The following is a 19,957-nucleotide window of genomic DNA, read 5'->3' as shown; positions in this document are numbered from 1 at the left end:
TTTGAAGGTGACCCAGAAACTACAACTAATCCAGAATGCGGCAGCTAGAATGGTGACTGGGAGCAGCCGCCGAGACCACATAACACCAGTCTTGAAAGACCTACATTGGCTCCCAGGAGGTTTCTGGGCACAATTCAAAGCGCTGGTGCTGACCTTTAAAGCCCTAAACGGGTTCCCTCACCATTTTTAAATTAAATCATAATTATTTCTTGTGTGGGGGAAGGGGCTGGAATGGATATACACTCCATACCTGAACCAAAAATCCACCTATCATCTGTAATCAATAAAGTGGGGGCCATTTCTAATCCAGATCATTGTCTGTTTGAGTTTATTAGTTACACCTTACATTTAGCCACTACCTTGGCGGGGTGTGTGTGTGTGCGGCACTGTGACTGGGCCTGCAATAAACAAGCAAACTTCATGACGAGTTCCTCTACCTTTCTCCCCAGGGGAAAAAAACCCTGCAGCTTTATCTTTCTTATCTCAACTCCTTCCACAACCAGCCTGCGAGGTAGGCTAGGCTGACAAATACATAGGCTAAGGCACAGCCTGCCTCATCGTATCTCTTTTCCACTTTTCCCATGAAGCATTTAACCAATTAATGCCAGTCTAGAAAAGGCTGGTCTAAGGATACAGAGGTGCACCAGCGGCTTTCTCCCTTCATTGACATTCAGATTGTAAGTTTCTTGGGGCAATGACCTTTTTTCTTTCTTTTGTAAAGTGCCAATTCCACACCCATTGCTCCCAGCAGTGGCCTCCGCCAAGGGCCACCACAGGGGCTTCCGAAGGGCCCTACTATGAGTGGGGAGGGGAGAAGAACCAGTTACAGCTTCCTTGAAACAAACACACCAGTCTTTCTGTTTCATTGCAACTATTTTTTGTTTTTTTTTAATTAATGCTTATTGTTGCAATATAACTTTTGGTGAACTGCTTTGGTGAGATCTGCCTGAACAGCTGCATGCAAATAAGGCAAGGATGGTGTTATCAGCATACTGTACTTCCCAAATAGGAGAAACAGCTCAACATTCAGAGATCCCGGCTTTCTCAGGCCTCCTATTTCACATTCCTATAAAAATGGCTGAATACAGAAAATTGTGTTTTAGTTTTCCCCCCCAATTAACTGCAACACACACACACACACACACACACACACACACACACACACACACGAGAGAGAGAGAGAATCTTAAAGACTACGAGTGGGAACACTGAAAGACTGAAGCACATCTTAAAAATGAGACAAGGTTCCTTAACAAGCCATCTCTTTTCCTTTTTGCAAAAAAGTGAAATAAAAATCGAATACACCAGTTTACGTACTAATGAACAGATGGATGGCAAACATGTGCGCAGATGACTTTGCTAACAAATCCATGCATTGGTACTCCCCCCCCCATTTTTTTTAAATGTTCAGAGCATAATATCAAAAGTGTCAAAATTTAATCCCAGGACAGAATAGCACTGTAGTACTGGAGCCATAGAGAGAGATAGAGAGCGATAGAGATAGAGAGAGAGCGCCTGGTTGAGCAATAGTCTCACATAACCCACAGTCAGTGTGAAACTTCAGACACCTGACCCCAGTGCCAGGAAGAAGGAAGAATGATGACGATGCTGAGTTAGAACAACTGTGCTATTCTTGCAAAGAGACCCGAGTACCTGGTTGATCTGTGAGCTTCCAACTCCCTCTCCTTCCCCAAGTTAATAGAGAACTCCCTGCTGAGTTCAAAAAGTGGCCTTTGGCAGCCCAGAAGGGACCTTTCCAGCATTTCCATCAGGGGAAGAGGAGAGCGCCTCACCCACTCTTTATTGCAGAGGAGGAAGAGATTCCCCCCTTTATCCTCTGATGTTTCAAAGAAAAGCAATCTCTCACTTTCGCTTGCTTTCAAACCTCACCACTCACTTGCAGTGAGTGCAAGAAGTTTTGAGAGCTAAGCAGGGCTGTCATCTCTATGAGAATCTGGAATGGATTTGCATGTTACACTCCACGTACTGTATATTTAATCGGAAAAAGATGCTCGCGATACGCTCGCTGCATTTCCCTCCTTCCCTGCACTGGCCTGGCCTAGTGCTAAACAGTAAAAGGTGATTCCTTATGTTAAATTTCTTAGCCGAAATGGTTTATTAAAACCAGATTTGGAGGGTATTATAAAATGCTTAGAAGCCCTTTAAAATGTCAACGCGGATCCCCCAGAGACTGAGTAAAATGTCAGCCCGGCTCAAGGGCCTATTTTAAGTGGAATGAATTAGCAGCGTGCTGTTGGAGGTTGTTATCCCAAACAATCAGTTAAGATTGGGAGAAAACATCCAAGTTCCCTTTGTACTTTCTGTATGAAAAGTGGAGGAGATGATGTTTGCAGTGATCTGACCAATTCCTGAAGACTATTGCTTAAAGGTAAGTTTAATCAGGACAGCTCTTAAATGCAAAGACCGAGACAAACTGTTTTTCTCCTGACTCTGTAGGCTTAATCTCACAGTCACTAACTGCCTTTAAATCCCTTCTGCTAGCATATGCAAGTGTTATCTTCCCGGGAACAAATGTAGACTCCTTATCTCACTTTCCTCCGACTAATCTAGTCAATTCAGGTGCCCTATTAAAGTCATCCTACCTGCCATCTATAACCGACAGCTAGTATATAGGCCTCTGTGAATCTGTACAATGAAGAATCCTACAGCAGTCACACAAATCCTGCTCCCAGCAGAATTTCTCCAGCGGCCAACTTGCCCGTGTGAAATTGAGTCAACCTACACATTTGCTTAGAATGAAAAGCCAGAATTGTGGACTGCACTGCTACAGGTAATGGGAAGGACATTGCCCCCTCATGTAAAAACAGACAGGCACACACAACGGATCAAACACAACTCCCTGAAAACGGCAAGCTCACGTTCTAGAGAGAAATGTGTAGCCAAGTCCTCTTTCTGATGTTCATTACTAAAAAGAGATTTTCACACAGAGGAACTTTCAGAATCATTTCAATTACTAATCACTATATCTTGTATTTTGGTCCCAAGGCGGGTTGGGGAAAAAAAGAACAATAATAATACAAACATCAAAATGTTGTGTAAAATCCACATAAAATTCTACAAAAGGGGTCACCAATGTGCCTTCTGCAGCACTCATGAAAGAACACAGTAGATGTCGCCTCAAGAAACCTCAGCACAACAGAGAAATTTTGCTCTTTCTCCTCAGGTTCTGTTTGCAATGGGTTCAGCCTCTCCTACACTGAATATGCTCCCTTAAACATGCCCACATTTTCATTAGATGCCAGGTGTGGACATTCATTCACCCATCCTTTTTTAACAAAGGAGAGGTGCAAAGAGCTTCTCTTTGTGAGTGAGCTCAGGAGTGGCTGATGGGGTGGCTGAAGCATGGCACCCATTTTGTGTCATGCCATGCCCCATGGCAGCCATTTTGTGGCTGGTGCCCAAAATTCCAGATGTGCCTACTGACCCAAATGTTGGGTGACCCTTGAGCTACAAAGACTAACAAGACACAAACACAACCCCAAAGAAGCCATACCCCATATCCAACACCCAAAATGGCTCACTCCCCAAACATTCCTGATATAACTACATTTTTATTATTTACTGAAAAGAGAGTATTGCTTGAGTTGGCTGAGCCTCTCAAGGAGGGATCTTCAATAACCAAGGGGATGTGACTGAAAAGACTCCACCTTTCGTGCCCACCTTCACTCCCAAAAGTGGAAGGAGCCTCAGATACTGATCCGAGTGCAAAGTCATGGCCATTCTGCAAGCTACATTCGAACAAGATGGTCTCTTGACTATCCTGGCCACAGTTCATTTAGGAGACACCTCGCTCCACTATGAAATGGTGCAGTCCAGAATTCTGCCACCCCATTCTGAGTTACGCACAGAATGGCTTTAGCAGAACCAGATGGGTGTCCTGTCGATATTATGCCCATTCCAAACCACAGACCCCTGCTGGAGAACTGCTGCTCCTGTTTTTCATTGCCTTACCCAGTATTTTGCTGATGTTGGAGTTGTGCATATCCGGGAAAGCTTGCAGGATCTTCCTCCGCTCGTCTTTTGCCCATACCATGAAGGCATTCATTGGGCGCTTGATGTGGGGTTCATTGCTCCCACGCCCTCTGGACTCCCGATAAATCCGAGATTCTGAGACACCTGCACTTCCTAAAACGATGGGGGTGGGAGGGCAGAAAAGGCAGGGAGCAAAGGTTATTTCATTGTTATAAGCTGCCTCCACAAGCATAGCTTTAAATCGTACTCAGGAGGTTTGCCACTGCAGCATGAAGTCTGCATCTCCCATTTTCAAATGTTATGGACTCAGTTAAGACATGTACTTGTTGTACAACTTTATGGCATGGTGGATAATGGCACTAGTGTGCTTTCCCTCCACCATATAATCACATAAACATAGTTGTTGATGGTATATATCCCAGCTTACTTGCTAAGGAGCTCAAGGCCCCTCTATTTTACCCTCACAATACCCCTGTGAGGTAGGTTAGCCAAAAGTCACCCGGTGAGCTCCATGGCTGAATGGCAACCAGGTTCAACACTCTTACCACTTCACCACCCTGGTGAACATCTAACCCCCTGCCCTGTGATGTATGAATCGGATGTAATAAGCCAACAAATGCTTGTTCATGGCCGCCTGTTTTTTCATGCACGGACACCTCTGCAGTGATACAATATGAAAGGTCCGTGCAACTCAAACAGCTGCTACAGTCCCAGGGTGCGCCTGTCCTGTGGCCAATCGGCTCTGCTAACTGATCACTTCTGCAACTGATCTCATTCTTCCAAAACCTATTTCTGTTTGCATCTTTCATCTCATCTTCACTGAGCCAGAGATGTGGTCTAAACTTTGGCAATGGCGTTTACTGTGACAGCATGAAAAATTAACCCACAGACTTGCAGCATCGCACATCACCAGCTTTGTCTAGTGGGTGTCTCCTCGCCATGTGCTAAGTACCAAGGAGATCAGTGTTCTTTCTCCACCGCCCGAGTGGATGCACAGGAACAGCTGGGAATAAGGCAAAGCGCTCCGCTACTGACCATCAGAGTCTCCGCTCATGTTGAAATCCATCATAGCGTGGCTAAACTTCCCGTCTTCATTCTGTTTGACTGCCAACTGTTGAGTCAGGTTCTCCAGTGTCGTTTTGTCCTGGGTGGGGAGAGAAGAGAGGGCACAAAGGAGTCTTTTTATTAACATGCAATGGAACCACAAAGTTCATAGGTAATTTGCAAGATTCCCCAGAGAAGGAGGGTTAGAAAATAAGGAAGAAGATGGCTGAGTTGGAAAAGTAAATGAAAGTGGGGTGAATGCCCGGGGGTGGGGAGAGAATAACACAATTATTTTTGGGAGGTTTTATGAGCTGGAAGTATCATGGCTTGAACATTCACCCCTCCCATTAAAAAATACAGCTTTATTAGCCGAGGATGAGTAAGCTTGTGAAATTCAGATTAGTTTGACACACATTGCAAGTGCTCGGCTAGCATGTTCCACAAGCGGTTCAAATGTTTCTGGTGGAATTCAGTGTACTGAAAAGTGGATTTCGTTTAGCAACCCAGAGGGCAATTTAAGTTGCTAATTTTTCTGATGGGTCCGATGGATACTTGCCTCTGAAAAACCTTGTAAAACTTAACAGTGCGATCGATAGGATGTTCAAAGTATGCCAGGGCCATTCCTGATGTTAATTTTTATCCCTATCCTTGTCTGAGATGCAAGTAAGGCAACTGAGAAAATAGCCAAAGGAAATTACTCTGAGCCAAAAATGACTACCTTGTTCACAAGATGTAAACGGCAACAATCCCTTCTAATGATTTTTCAGAAGTACCTTTGCAAATGGGTGACATTTTCACCCCACTCATCACTGCGACAATCACTTTCTCATCCATTTTCCTTAAAACTGTTTCGCCCACAACATTCCAGGGTGAGGGCAAGAAGCGCTTCCCTCACTCTTATTTCACAGGATTGTAGGGTTGGAAGGAGTCTAGTCCAACACCCTACAATGCAGGAATCACAGTTAAACAATCCTCGACAGATGGCCACCCAACCTCTGCTTAAAAACCCTTCAGTGAAGGAGGGTCCAACACCTTCTGAGGAAGTCCCTTCCACTGTCGGACAGCTTGCACCATCAGAAAGTTCTTCCTGATCTTCAGTCAGAATCTCCTTTATTTGGTGCAGCGATGGTGCAACGAAGCTAACAAGATTTCGCTATTTTATGGTATCTGAACAACACCTCGGGTGTTGTAGGGGTGGGGTGGGGAACTGAGGGGGAAAAGATACCCAATAGCAGTGGAGGAACACTATCGTCCCAAGAGAACAAACAGAGGGCAAAAGGTGATGGAAAATAGATGAGAACGGTGTCATTTGCTACACAAGGAAAGATCCTGTGTGAGAGGCAGGGAAGGGAAGGTCTTCCAGGGTGGGAGGCTGGGGGAAGAAAAGGAAGCTCGCACATGAGAGCTAGGAGGGTCCGCACCCTTCCGTGTGAAACAAGGGTTAAGATCCACCTCTGACAGAGGGCTTTGTATTTCTTCTTTGTACTCCCCCTTTTCCCCTTTTTTAAAGTAAAAAAGGCATTTTTCAAGTTTATTTAGATTAATCTGCTTTTATTTTATTCTATGCTGAAAAGTCCCTCCCTCTCCCTCTCCCTCTCTCTCTCTCTCCCCATACATATATATATTAAAGACAATAAGGACAGGTAAAAATGCATGTTAAAGTAACACATGGAGTTCATAATAATCCATAAAGCAGCTAAAGAGTGGGATTCAAAGAGAACAGGTCGGGAAAACTTGCAAATTTGTATACAGCACTCCAGTGATTTATACAACCCCTGGACGGCTGCTCTCCATGGCTGTGACATGCTTTGTGGGTCACACGTTGCGCATAACCACCACCCCCGCCATTCCCCCACCCCACAACCACCGCTCCTCACCTATGCCAGAGATGATGCTCAGAGTCTAGTTCTGGGAATGGGTTATGCCCAGCAAGACCAAGGAGCACCCTCGCAAACCCCACGGCATGCTCAGAGCTCAGGAATGCGCCTGCAGTGTGTTTACAACTGCATGGCTTTCCTGCAAACATGGCTTTCCCGCAAATCCTATAGCCGGAAGCATTGTGTGGCCAGGATTAGTGCCACACACTTGGCTTGGAGGAGAATGGTGCCTCTCCTGTGGGACTTTGGAAGAGGCTAGCCGGGGCCTGCGCCTTTCTCTGAGTGCAGTATCTGCACTCATCATTGCTGGAAATATGTTCCTTTCCTCCCCCTCCACATCCAGGTTTGGGAGTGCTGCAGTGCTGCAGAATTGAAATGTGCAAGGCAAAGGCAACCCTCCTTTTCACAAGCCGCACACAGTTCAACTTGCCTGGCTTTCGGTTGCCTCTCTCCGCAGAACGCGGGAGCGATAAGGGGGAGGGGGGGAGGAACCAGAGACTCTGTTTCAGCGACAAGGCGACCCCTAACCCCCCACTACTAAAACATGCAGTATAATAAAATAATTCAATTAGTCACCATCAAAGGGAAAGTTGAGATAATTCTCAGAGGCTGTCACTCTGAAGCCGAGTGATGTCAAAACAGTCAGCTATGCTTTCGTTATGCCCCTTTGAGCCATGACTTCAAGTGAACCTTCAGTCAATCTTGGTGCTGAGCAAAGGGAGAGGGATGGCATGCGAGAGTTGGCAGCGGGGCAGAGGAGGTGAAAAGTGAGTTGCAAAAAGCTTTAATTATAAAACAACGGAACAGCCTCCAAGGCTGAGGAGGCCCAGCCGTTACACTTAACCAATCTCTGCTGCGGCTTATGTACTGAACAAAATTAAAATGGCTAAAGGAAGAAGAAGAAGAAGACGACGACCCAAAGCAAAACAAAAGCAAGAACACTCTCATGAGCAAAACAAGTTATTTGGTTTTTAAAGCAGAGGACACGGTAATCCATAAATTAAAAGGGTTTTTAAATCAAAGAGGGGAGCGAAAGCTCAGCAGGGACGTAGCAGGGTGTTTGAGTGAAAGAAACAAGAAAGTTTTCAAGAGGCATAATTAATAAACAATACATTTGGCTTTGCGGCGTGTGGCACAGGCGGAAAAAGAGGTGGCAGTGGGGAGGAGAGAACTGCGGCGGGTCCGGCCCCTGCTTCCCTGCCCGGGGAGGTGGGGACAGGGACAGGTGGCTTCAGTTGTGGGGGCCTGGTGCCCGCCCCCAGGATTCGGCACCCAGGTGCCCCGCACCCCTTGCACCCCTGGGTAAAGACGGCCCTGCTGCTCTCTCTACCCTACATGACAGGAAGCTTTCTCAGCCCTGCCTGGAAAAAAAGGGATTGATCCGGGGCCTTGCTGCCACTGTACTATGACCTTTTCCAAGTAGAAACACAGGAAGCTGACTTATACGGAATCAGGTATTTGGCCCATATAGCTCAGCAATATTGATTCTGACTGGCAGCAGCTTGCTATGGTTTGAAGGCAGAGGTCTCTCCCAGCCCCACTTGGAGGGATTGAACCTGGGACCTTCTGCATCCAGATACTCTGCGAAGGAACCACCGTCTTTTCTAGGATGCAGAATTAGAGTGACGACCCAATAAAACGAAAAGCCCCCTTGCCATGTAATAAACTTCACTCATATGTAACAAACCGTCTCATCTGCTTTGGCCCTCAAATTTATGTTGTTCGGATTGCATTGTGATATTTGTTGTTAGGGTTTAGTGGCCGGTGCCTAATTTTGTGGATTTTTGAAGCAAGGTATAATTACTTTTGGCACATTTTAGGAAGCTGTCTTGTACTGATTATTTATATTGCTATCTCTGTCCCAGAATTGTCTACCCTGGCAGAGTAGGGTCTTTCTTTCCTGTCACCTGTTACTGTTAGAGAAATCGGTATGAATTTATTTATTTTTAAGGTAAAAGAGAGGTCACCCTGCTGCTTCTGCTCTCAGCAGAGAAGCCAGATGCGACCATACTCTCTTCCTTAAGAACACAGGAATGTAATAATGATAATAATAATAATACCCTGCCCATCTGACTGAGTTGCCCCAGCCACTCTGGGCAGCTTCCAGTATGGTTGCCATATGTCTGGAATTTCGTGGACATACCCGGAATACCGCAGTCAGAAGCAGTGTCCGGGTGGAAATCAGCAAAATGTTCAGAAAAATCTGGATGTATGGCAACCCATGTTGGCAGTGCCATTTTTGGCAATGTTACTTTTTGCCAAAACAACAACAACAACAACAACAACGCCCAACAACTTTGCCGCCCCCCCCATTTTTTGGTCTGGATTTTCACTTTTTGAAATAGGGCAACCCTAGCTTCCAGAGGGGGACGACAGAGGACGAGATGGTTGAACAGTGTTCTCGAAGCTACCAACATGACCAAACTGCGGGAGGCAGTGGAAAAACAGGAGTGCCTGGCGTGCTCTGGTCCATGGGGTCACAAAGAGTCGGACATGACTAAACGACTAAACAACAACACGCTTCCAGCATATACAAAACCAAAATGAAACATTAAACATTTAAAACTTCCTGATATAGGGTTGCCTTCAGATGTCTTCTAAAGGTTGTATAGATACTTATCTCCTTGACATCTGACGGAGGGCATTTCGCAAGGCATGCACGACTATCGAGAAGGCCCTCTGCCTGGTTCCCTGTAACCTCACCTCTTGCAGTGAGAGAACCGCCAGAAGGCCCTCGGAGCAGGCCCTCAGTGTCCAGGCTACATGATGGGAGTGGAGATGCTCCTTCAGGCATACAGAGCCAAGGCCATTTAGTGCTTTAAAGGTAAGCACCAACACTTTGTATTGCTGGAAACTTACCGGGAGCAAATGTAGGTAAGAAGAGCTTTGCTGGATCATGCCATTGCCCATCTAGGCCCACATCCTGTGCCACCAGTGGTCAACCAGATGCCCATGGAAAGCCCCTTGGCTGCAACAGAGCTCTCCCAACTTGTGATTCCCATCAAATGGCAAACACAATCAGAGAGTGACAAGTCTCAGGTGCTTGATGCCCAGGTCTCCATTACAACCCAGGTGAGGCCATCAGGAAGTAGCTCCTCAGATGGGGCTTTGTCAAATCAGGTATTGCATGCACCTGGGGAGGCTGCAGAGCAATGGAGAGAACATTAATGCAGCGTTTCCCAAACTTGGGTCTCCAGCTCTTTTTGGACTACAACTCCCACCATCCCTCACTAGCAGAACCAGTGGTCAGGGATGATGGGAACTGTAGTCCAAAAACCCAAACACTGGGAAACACTGCATTAATGGGAAGAAACACACCCAAACACCAGGCTCAGGCACTACACACACTCATAAATTCTAAGTACCCTGTGAATGAGGAAGGAACAAGGAAGCATCTTTCAGTGGGGTGGGAAACTTTTGGAAAACTGGAGGGCAGGCTTTGGCACAGTGCTAATCAAAAAGGCCATATAATGAACAGCGCCAAGGCAAAATGAAGCACAAAAGCAGCAGCTAACCTGTTTTGCTTTAGAAGAAGAAGAAAGAGGTGGGTGGCAATCTCCTATCTGCTGGGCTATGCACTTTCCAGGAGGATATTTCAATTTATGTTCATGGCATCACTCTGTCAACAAAGGAAGAGGATCCTCTTTCCTGTCCCTGCCCACTCACAAATTAACTGCAGCTCGTTGACAGAGGGGCATCCCACCTTCGTCTTGCAAAACCCATTTAGCGGTTCCAAAGGGGGAAGCACAATGGTTTCAGGTTTGCACATCAAAATGCACCCATTAATCATACCCGGCTGGCTGGAACATGGCCATTTCCGAAACTCTTAGAAACTCTTAACTGTTTGCGATGGGGATCAGGCCTTGACACTATTTGTAGCCGCTATTTGCAGCTCTCTATTTGTAGGGAGATGGTTTAGGTCACACTGCATGTCAGCACACAAAAGCAATTCTGATCCAACCCAGTGGCGCTGTTCAGACTCTGAGGCCCAGCAGTGCATTTCGTGTGCGGCCAATGTAGAACTGACCCATGGATTTGGACTAGTGTAAATGCCAACATGTTGAACACCTTACGAGAAGATTCTTGAGCCTTGTTGAATATCGGACTGTGGCTTAGGCTGAGTCAGGCCATTGATCCATCGAGTTCAGCATTGTCAGGCAGAAGTTCTCCAGGATTTCAGGTGTGTGTGTGGGATTCTCTCCCAGGTGTTCCTAGAGCTGTGCGAGAATTGAACCTGTGACCTTAGACACCAAAAGATCATAAGAGTTGGAAGGGGCCCTGAGGATCATCTCGTTCACCCCCCTGCAATGCTCTAACCAACAGGGGTCCAGCACTTGCCTACGGCTTTTCCAAATTGAAAACATCTTTGGCTTCCCCCATAACTCTTGAGGTGTTCCTCTTTGTCAAATTTATATTGAAATTTCCATTTTGGAAAATAATAATAATAATAATAATAATAATAATAATAATAATAATAATAATAATTTATTATTTATACCCCGCCCATCTGGCTGGGTTTCCCCAGCCACTCTGGGCGGCTTACCACAGAAAAATGAAATAAAACAATTAAACATTAAAAGCCTCCCTAAACAGGGCTGCCTTCAGATGTCTTCTAAAAATCTGGTAGCTGTTTTTCTCTTTGACATCTGATGGGAGGGCGTTCCACAGGACAGGCGCCACCACCAAGAAGGCCCTCTGCCTGGTTCCCTGCAACTTGGCTTCTCGCAACGAGGGAACCGTCAGAAGGCCCTTGGCGCTGGACCTCAGTGTCCGGGCAGAACGATGGGGGTGGAGACGCTCCTTCAGGTATACTGGACCGAGGCCATTTAGGGCTTTAAAGGTCAGCACCAACACTTTGAACTGTGCTCGGAAACGTACTGGGAGCCAATGTAGATCTTTCAAGACCGGTGTTATGTGGTCTCGGCCCTAGTTCCAGGCCTGAATGTTCAGAGGGAAGAAGGCAGGGGCTGTGGGAAAGCATGTACTACCTACCACCATACAAATTGACACCTTGTGTGCAAGATTTGCTTGATTTCTGCAATCCTGTCCCCAGGATGAAAATATTGCATTTGTAGCTGAGGTCACTTGCAATTTCATTACCTTTTATTTTTTTTTGGGGGGGGGTTCATGTTCCCACCACATAGGAGCTCATAGCTGGGATGAATATGTGAGCAGGACCTTCCAGTCCTTTTGACAGCTGCTAAGCACGTGGCTTGACCTCCCCGCTGAGAGATTCCCCACAGCAGCACTGCATATCCCTGGTGGCCTCCAGTAATAGAGAGCAGAGCCTCCAAACGATTAGGTTGAACCATATGGAAAATGTCTTCCAAACGAAACAGCTGCCATGTGGAGCCCTGCCTCACAGGAGCGATTGCCGGCAGCTTCTGCATGGACGCCATAGAGCTGAATTGGCCTTTCGTTCTCTAGTTCTTCCAGGAGAATTAGTTGGATGCACACACAAGTACTTCAGCCTAACTGGGTGATGGCTCAAGATTCAAGTGCAGGGTTCCCCCACCCCATGCCCCCAACGCAGTACAGTAATACTCTACAGCTGGGTTTGGCCAAGTGAATGCAAGGCTGACAGTGGCATTCCTCCGTCGAAATGTTCTCTTGGCCAGGGTAGCGCTGGCAAAATCCTAGAGAGCTGTGAACTCCGTTTGCCAAAAAGCTCTTCTCTAACTGCGTGATTCAAGGTTAAAATTTCATTTCAGCTCTCCATCCACAGTACTCGGCTCCTTCCCCTGCCATCTCCACTCCCTTTTCCAAAGGCAGGCATGCATTTCATTCACATTTGCTGCCTTGCAGATAACACACACACACACACACACACACACACACACACACACACACACACACACTTGTGGAGCTGCAAGCCAGCCCAGAGTGCCAAAAAGTGCCGGCTCAGACACAGCTCCCCAACCTCATGTTCTTTTCTGCCTTTTGCCAAATGCAGTGTGTGTGTGTGAGAGAGAGAGACACCAAGCTGAGATGACTGTGGGGAGAGGGTTGGTGAGGTGGGAATCCTTGAGGTCTTGGAAAGCCTGACTTCCAGTCTGCACAAAGGAGGCTGCATTGCAACTAGGGGTAGGGGAGAAATTTGAATCAGCTTGCACTCGAAAGGCAAGCCTACCAAATTTATGCTGTGGACACACTCCTGTTTACTCTGCATCCGATATGTTAGTTGAGGAAGGGGTATAAACAGGATGTTATCCACAATCCATATCTAGCTTGTGTTTCTCATGGATGGATTTTCTCTCAAGCCAGCTTTGATCCATTTTTTTTAAAAAAAGAATGACCCAGCTGTATTTTAAGCTAGGAATTTGTACACAGTCTGGAGGAAAAATACGTGCAAACTGAAACACATCCATCCTTCAAAATTCACACTTCTCTGAATTTTGCAATGCAGTTTTCCAGCCAAATAGTGCGTACAAGAATGTTAATATTTAGGTAAACTGCACATAAGAATGCATATACTAGTGAAAACGGCATACTGAATTGCATTGCATTAGAGGAAATTGCATACAAAAATGCGTGTACTGGTACGATGGTTGCTTTATGGAAGAATGGAAGCCTTTTTTGGACTATTTAAAGAAATATTATAGTATGATGAATCCGTGAGCATGAAGGAATGAAAGATTGTTGTATTATTGTTATGATACAAGAGAGGGAAGGTAGTGAGCAACAAGGGGACAAATAACAAACAGCATGGAAACACCATGGAAAATGGGATGGGATGTTGAGAAAACAAAAGAAAAACTATTGTGCATTGGAATGTTTATGTGGGGTTTTTTCAGGGGAAAATAAAATATATCTTTTCAAAACCAAAAAACCAAAATGTGTGTATTGGGAGAAATTCACACTGAAGTACTTTCATGAGGATTATGAGTGAGTTACCATTGGGGTGCTGGCATTCTGGGCCTGATTGAAATCCTGGAGAGCTTCTGTCAGTCAGCATACACAACACTGAAGTAGACAGACCAATGATCTGGCTCACTATAAGGCAGCTTCCTATGTTCCTAGATTTTAAGTTTTCCTCTCTCTTTTGGACATCATAACCAATCTGTGGATGGGACCACTCAACGTGTCTCACCAGGTCAACATTGGCCATCTGTCATGGATGCTTTAGTTGAGAGTCCTGTTATTGCAGGAGGCTCTCGGGGTCCCCTTCCAACTCTATGATCCTATGATACTATGGCCTGTGCCACCTCTTATCTCTGGCCATTGCCTTGAACAGTGACTGTTGTGCAAAAAAACATGCCATAAAACAGAAACAGGCTCAGTTGTTGCAACAGGCTGAGCTCTGATGTGCTTAAATGTAGTTTACAGAGCTATAAAACCCATGCGTGAAATGATAAAATAGAGTGAGACTTTCAAATGTTGACTCAGTTATTGTTAGCCCTCGTTCTGGTGGCCCCGCTTTATTGTTTTCGACTGTTCTAATGAACAGGGAAATAGCAACAAAGAAGGGCTTTAACCTTCCAATTATATAAACTCCCCGGACCACCAAAGTAGACAAAAGATTATTTATAATGCAACTAAGATTTATCAGTCAGGAGATTTCTGCTCCTACCCCAGACCCGCTTTTGTTGTTTGTATTGAAGTTAAAATTGGAAAAACAAAACAAAACCCCACAAACCAGTGCCTTCTTCAGCTGCTTAAACTCTCCCTTGCTTATCCAAAAAAGAAAGAAAAGAAAAAAGCACCCATAGGAGCTAAAAGTAGACTTAAGAGAAGCGAGTACTGTAAACGAATTTCGACCATATTTTAGGACTTCTTTTGGGGTGGAATTGTATGACAGCTTATTTTTAAAGTGTTCTCTTCAGTCCCTGCTCTTGGCTGGAACGCGGGTGGCCTGAAAGCCTGGCTGCAAAGCTTTTAGCAGACCAGTTCGGAAAAGAAGATCCATTCGGTGTTCAATAAATAACACTTTCTTCAAACTCCAAACACCCCCCAAGCACAGTTGGCACTGACCTATTGAATCTGGTTCTTATTCATGCCTGGTTGTGAGTTTATCTCCTTTTGTTATTTTATACAAGGGTTTTAACACATCAGGTGCTTTGCACACATCAATGAGTTTCGCCATAACAACAACCCTATAAGGTAGACTATCGCCCTCGTTTTGCAGTAGGGAAAGTTCTGCATTTGGAGACACCACAGCGCTAAAGGGCGAAACTCGCCCCTCAGCCCTAAAACGGGCTTCTCTCTCCTTCCAGTGTTCATAGAATCCTAGAATTATAGAGTTGGAAGAGACCCCCCAGGGTCATCTAGACCAACCCCCTGCAATGCAGGAATCTCAGCTATCCATATGGATGCAGGAATGACAGGTGGCCAGCAAACCTCCGATTAAAAACCTCCAATGAAGAAGAGTCCATGCACTGATATGAAAATCCTCCCTCCACACAAACCTGGTATTTTATAAATGACAGCTATGCTGGAAAAACAGAATTGGCACAAGCCACGTACACAGTAATATTCACTGAATCCCAATATCAATGGGAGCTGAATGCACTTAGCTGTTCTGCATTGCAAGCAAAGGATGTCACACACACACACACACACACACACACACACACACACTCGCTTTCTTAAAACTTAAGCTGTGTAAAAGTGTTAATCTGGCAGTCTTCGTTTTCTCCTGAACCAGAGAGGTCCTTGCAATCAAGGGGTTAACGTTTATATGGGAGGGGTGGCATTAAAAAAAAAAATGGAGAGGGATGAAAATTGCAGCCCACACAGGATAGGGAGTAGCTGCTTTCATGTAAACAGAAAGTCAGGACGCAGACTGTGCTTTGCTGGCAATTGTTTACTAAACAATAGGGTGACTCAGTCGCTCAGCAGTGCCGCACATGTCTAAAATGGCTCAACATCCATTCCATCAACCGCAACTTCCCTGGGAATGTATTAAAGAAGCTGAAAATGCCACTAATGCTTTTTATTGTAATTATTTCCTCTGCCCAGAAGCCCTACCACTTGTCCTCTAGGCCTGGAATGTACGGAGAGCATTGGATTTGTGGGTTTATGGGGTGGGTGGGTTATTTCTGGTGTGTCCGTCCAATGAAAGAACACAAAGGCTGCAGCTTTTTCTGGATGGAGTCAAACTCCTACAAAGGGTCTAAGGCACATGGAGTCCTGGGCAGTTTGTTCAGCTAGCTTCTAGCCCAGGCATCCCCAAACTTCGGCTCTCCAGATGTTTTGGACTACAATTCCCATCTTTCCCGACCACTGGTCCTGTTAGCTAGGGATCATGCGGCCAAAACATCTGGAGGGCTGCAGTTTGGGGATACCTGTTCTAGCCTCAAACCATTAAGTTCCCAGTTCAAGCTGCAGCTGACAATGGTTTGCTGCTTCCTTTGTGAAAACATGTGTCGATGTGCTCCCCTGTTAAAGGCAGATGCTTTGAGAACATTTTCATCAGGCAGTAAATCAAATTGTACAAAAGGGGGGTGGGGGAAATCTAAATGGGATCAACTAACCCAGAGGTTTTCAACCAGTGTGCCATGGCACCCTAAGTGGTCAGGGGTGCTGCAGGCAACACTGGCCTATGCCCCTCTTTCCTTCCCTCCCTCCTCTGATGCCCTTTCACGTCTTGCACAGCTGTTCATTGCAGCAGCCCTGGCTACAAGCTCCGCAGGTGAATGGTGCCTCTGGGGCTGGCCAGGGGGGTGCTGGTAGCCAGGAGCTGAGGCAACTGAGAGACCAGGGGTGGCTACAGCGGCTGCCTGGAGGACTCCCAAGGAGAGGGGAGAGGAGGCTAGGGGAACACTCCACAAGGGAGGGTGTTTGAAAAAGGGTGAGGGGCTGCCAGCTCTGCAGGCAAGGGGTGACATACCTGGGTTTCTGAGCCCCACAGGGGTGTCCTAGAAAGAATGTAGTTGGTCAAGGGAGCTGTGGACTCAAAAAGGTTGAAAATCTCTTCACTAACCCTTTCTCCTTATCTCTTTACTCCCTAATATCACCTCGTTGTGTAGTAATCTGAATGATTTGAACGCTGCAATAATCAGATCTCCAAACAGAATGTTTTGAAAGTTAATGCACAGCTAAGTCAACAGCAGATATCACGGGCATGCTATCACACGTGATTTCTGGGGACGTGTGGCATTCCTTCAGATATGTATTGCGAAAATCCAGTATGCAATGCGATTTACGATTATTACTTGTGCCGCAGCGAAATCGGTTGCATGTTGCCCGGAAATCTTACAATAGTGCAAAGGGCCATTGCGTGCATAATTCAAAAAACAGAACAATAACAAATAAACAAACGTGCGGGAAGGCAGAAAGATTTGTGGAAATAAAGGGATGGGTTTTAATCACATTCTTAGGCCTGGCAAGCTTCCTTATGAAGATGCTAGATCTCGCCTGCCATTCAGCTGCATCCAAGTGATGGCAGAAGGTGTCAGACTGACAGCTTGAGACACAGGGGAAGCCTAATCCCTCTCTTACTGCAGTTCGTACCAGTTTCAAATCTATTGGCCTGGATGTGGCATCACAATACGTTGGGGGGAAACAGGCCAAGCTCCGCTTAAAATTTAGCAACATGTAACACTGTGCTGCAGGAAAGAAGGGAGGGAGATACCCAGAGATGGGAAAGTCTACATAGCTATCTTCTTTGGCGATCACTCGTAGCCGAGTAAGATCGTCTTCCATAAACACGGTTTTAACAATGAGTCCGTAAGTGACTGCGGAGGCCAATTCTGGAACCACACATCCTTCCACAGTGGGGACATTGGTTTCCGGGCAGGAGTTGATAACGGTGAGGGTTTGCCAAGCGTGCCTTCCTCTTAGCACGTTTCTCCCTTGCGTCTTGAGTTTGAGTGTCTTCAAAGCCCATGACACATTTGGTAAAAGCTGTTCTCCAATGGGAGCACTCACAGGCCAGTGATAGCCACAGACCAGCAATATACTCTAAGACTAGGACCACATACTCACATACTTTAACCCAGTTAAAGCACTCATATATAGTACTTTAATAGCAATTTCTTCCACTAAAGCAGAGGTTCCCAAACGTTTTTGGCCTAATGCCCTCTTTTCAGAAAAAACAACAATGACTCAGCACCGACTGTCTCTCAGCCTAACCTACCTCACTAGGTTGTTCGGAGGATGGAATCGGGGGGCAGGGAACTACGTGTCCCAACTTGAGCTCCTTAGATGGAAAGGTGATACATAAAAGTGAGAAATAACATCAAAATAAAAATGGCTGGTGGGTACACAGGACAGAGCCTTCTCTGCTGTGGCACCCACACTATGGTATGAAATAGGAGTGGTGAACCTGCAGCCCTCTAGCTGTTGTTGGAGTCCATCATTCCTGGGCATATGATAATGGATGGTGGGAGATCAAGTATCTGGAGGGTCTCAGTGCAAGAAGTTTTGCTTTATCTCTTGCATTTTGTGTATCCTTTAGAATTTATTTATTTATTTATTTTAAGATTTTGATTGCTTTTAATTATTGTTGGATATTTTGCTTTTGAGATTTCCTCTTCTTCTTTTAAGTTTCTCTCTCTTATTTCCCCCCCCCCCCCGTGTTTTATTCATCTGCATATTTTAATACCACTTTGTCACAGGGCCAAAGCAAAGCCCCTGTAAGCAGGTCAACAAATGACATCAAAACAGGTTAGAAGCCAAATGCAACGTTCGCACTAAAAAAAAAATTTGCAGCAATGGTGAAAGGCACAACCAAAAGGCATAAAACAGCAGCACCTTTCTCAGTGAAAAGTGGACGTATATAAGCAGGTCTTTAGAGAGCTTGCTCAAAACTAGTCAACGAGGGGAGCCAATAAACGAGAACAGTGCATTATTGCTTTAAAATTGTGAGCCATCCTGAGTTTCTTGGTGATATGATGCTTTAAGCAAGCAAGCAAGCAAGCAAGCAAGCAAGCAAACAAATAAATCCATGCGTTCGCAAAAGCCAATGGGGGTAGAATACCCCCACTTTAATATTATTATTTTAAAAAAATTGCTTTATATATAAAGAATCGAAGCCATCTATGCAAAAACTGAGAGGAGAGGAAAGTACATATACCCAAATCCATCTGATAATCAATCTCTACCATGCGTGGGCACTCGCTAGCTGTGAGCAGTGGCAGTGTGACAAATATAGCAAAACCGAAAAAGCAGGCTACAATAGAAGGGAGAGGGGAGGGGGGGATCTTTCATTGACCATCTGTGAAAACAAGGCATGTGGCCATTATATGCAGAGGCCATAAATAAGCACAAATGCTAAGAACCAAATGGCAAAAAAGGGAGTGAGAGCTAAGCTCAAAACAAATCAAAATGTTTAAGGCTGAAGAAAAAACAAGTCCGATCTTGGTACTATATCAACTTGACATCTATTTTCATATTTCTCTCTCTCTCTCTTTTAAGGGAAGAAGCTACGATGCAATGATGGGAGTGGAAGAGCAAAATTCTTTCCATACAGTAGCACTTTGGATAAACTGCCCATTTTGATGTGAATGATCCCGTGAAGGCTGTTGATGGGAGGTACAGAACGGGCTTGACATCCGGTGTGATGGATGGGCGATGACATAAGACCCACACGCCCCTGCTGACGCGTTGTTGCAAAGATGTCTGGTGACTGTGGGTAGCATTAATGTAAAGCAGATTGCACACTTCACCACAACCCGTCTACCCATATACGAATCCCACTGCCTGTTCGGACGTTACTTGCGGAAGGCAAAACCTCTCACTGAATGTCAGCAAACTTTTTCTGAAGTGGTTTTTTTTTTTTAAAAAAAAAGGCAAAGTGGGAACAAAGTTGATGTTCCCACTCAGGCACATCTGGAGATAATGGTTGGTATTCTTCTAATGAGTCCCACCAGTGCAAGGGTTTCGCTTGGGCAATGGGAAATTCCCCCTCTCATGTGCCTCCCCCAGATCTGCTCTAGAAGGTCGGTGGAACCCATAGAGCAGGCATCCCCAACTTCGGCCCTCCAGATGTTTTGGACTACAATTCCCATCTTCCCCGACCACTGGTCCTGTTAGCTAGGGATCATGGGAGTTGTAGGCCAAAACATCTGGAGGGCAGCAGTTTGGGGATGCCTGCCATAGAG

The 19,957-nt window shown here is 45.6% G+C and overlaps 1 protein-coding gene across 16 annotated transcripts in view; it reads right to left on the bottom strand.

The window, feature by feature from the left end:
* Positions 1–19,957, bottom strand: part of SOX5 (SRY-box transcription factor 5) — a 723,673-nt gene that overhangs the window by 9,671 nt on the left and 694,045 nt on the right. For all 16 annotated transcript variants that reach the window (XM_088652478.1, XM_088652473.1, XM_088652474.1 and 13 more), the window contains 2 exons: positions 5,029–5,137; positions 3,973–4,146 (listed from right to left, as the gene is read on the bottom strand). In XM_088652478.1, coding sequence (XP_088508604.1) covers positions 3,973–4,146; positions 5,029–5,137 — 283 coding nt within the window. The remainder of the gene's footprint in view (positions 1–3,972; positions 4,147–5,028; positions 5,138–19,957) is intronic.

Source organism: Zootoca vivipara, chromosome 9 (genome assembly GCF_965207765.1).
Source record: "Zootoca vivipara chromosome 9, rZooViv2.hap1.1, whole genome shotgun sequence".
Taxonomy (NCBI): domain Eukaryota; kingdom Metazoa; phylum Chordata; class Lepidosauria; order Squamata; family Lacertidae; genus Zootoca; species Zootoca vivipara.
The sequence above is the reverse complement of the archived record's forward strand: the minus strand, read 5'-3'. Positions and strand labels throughout refer to the sequence as shown.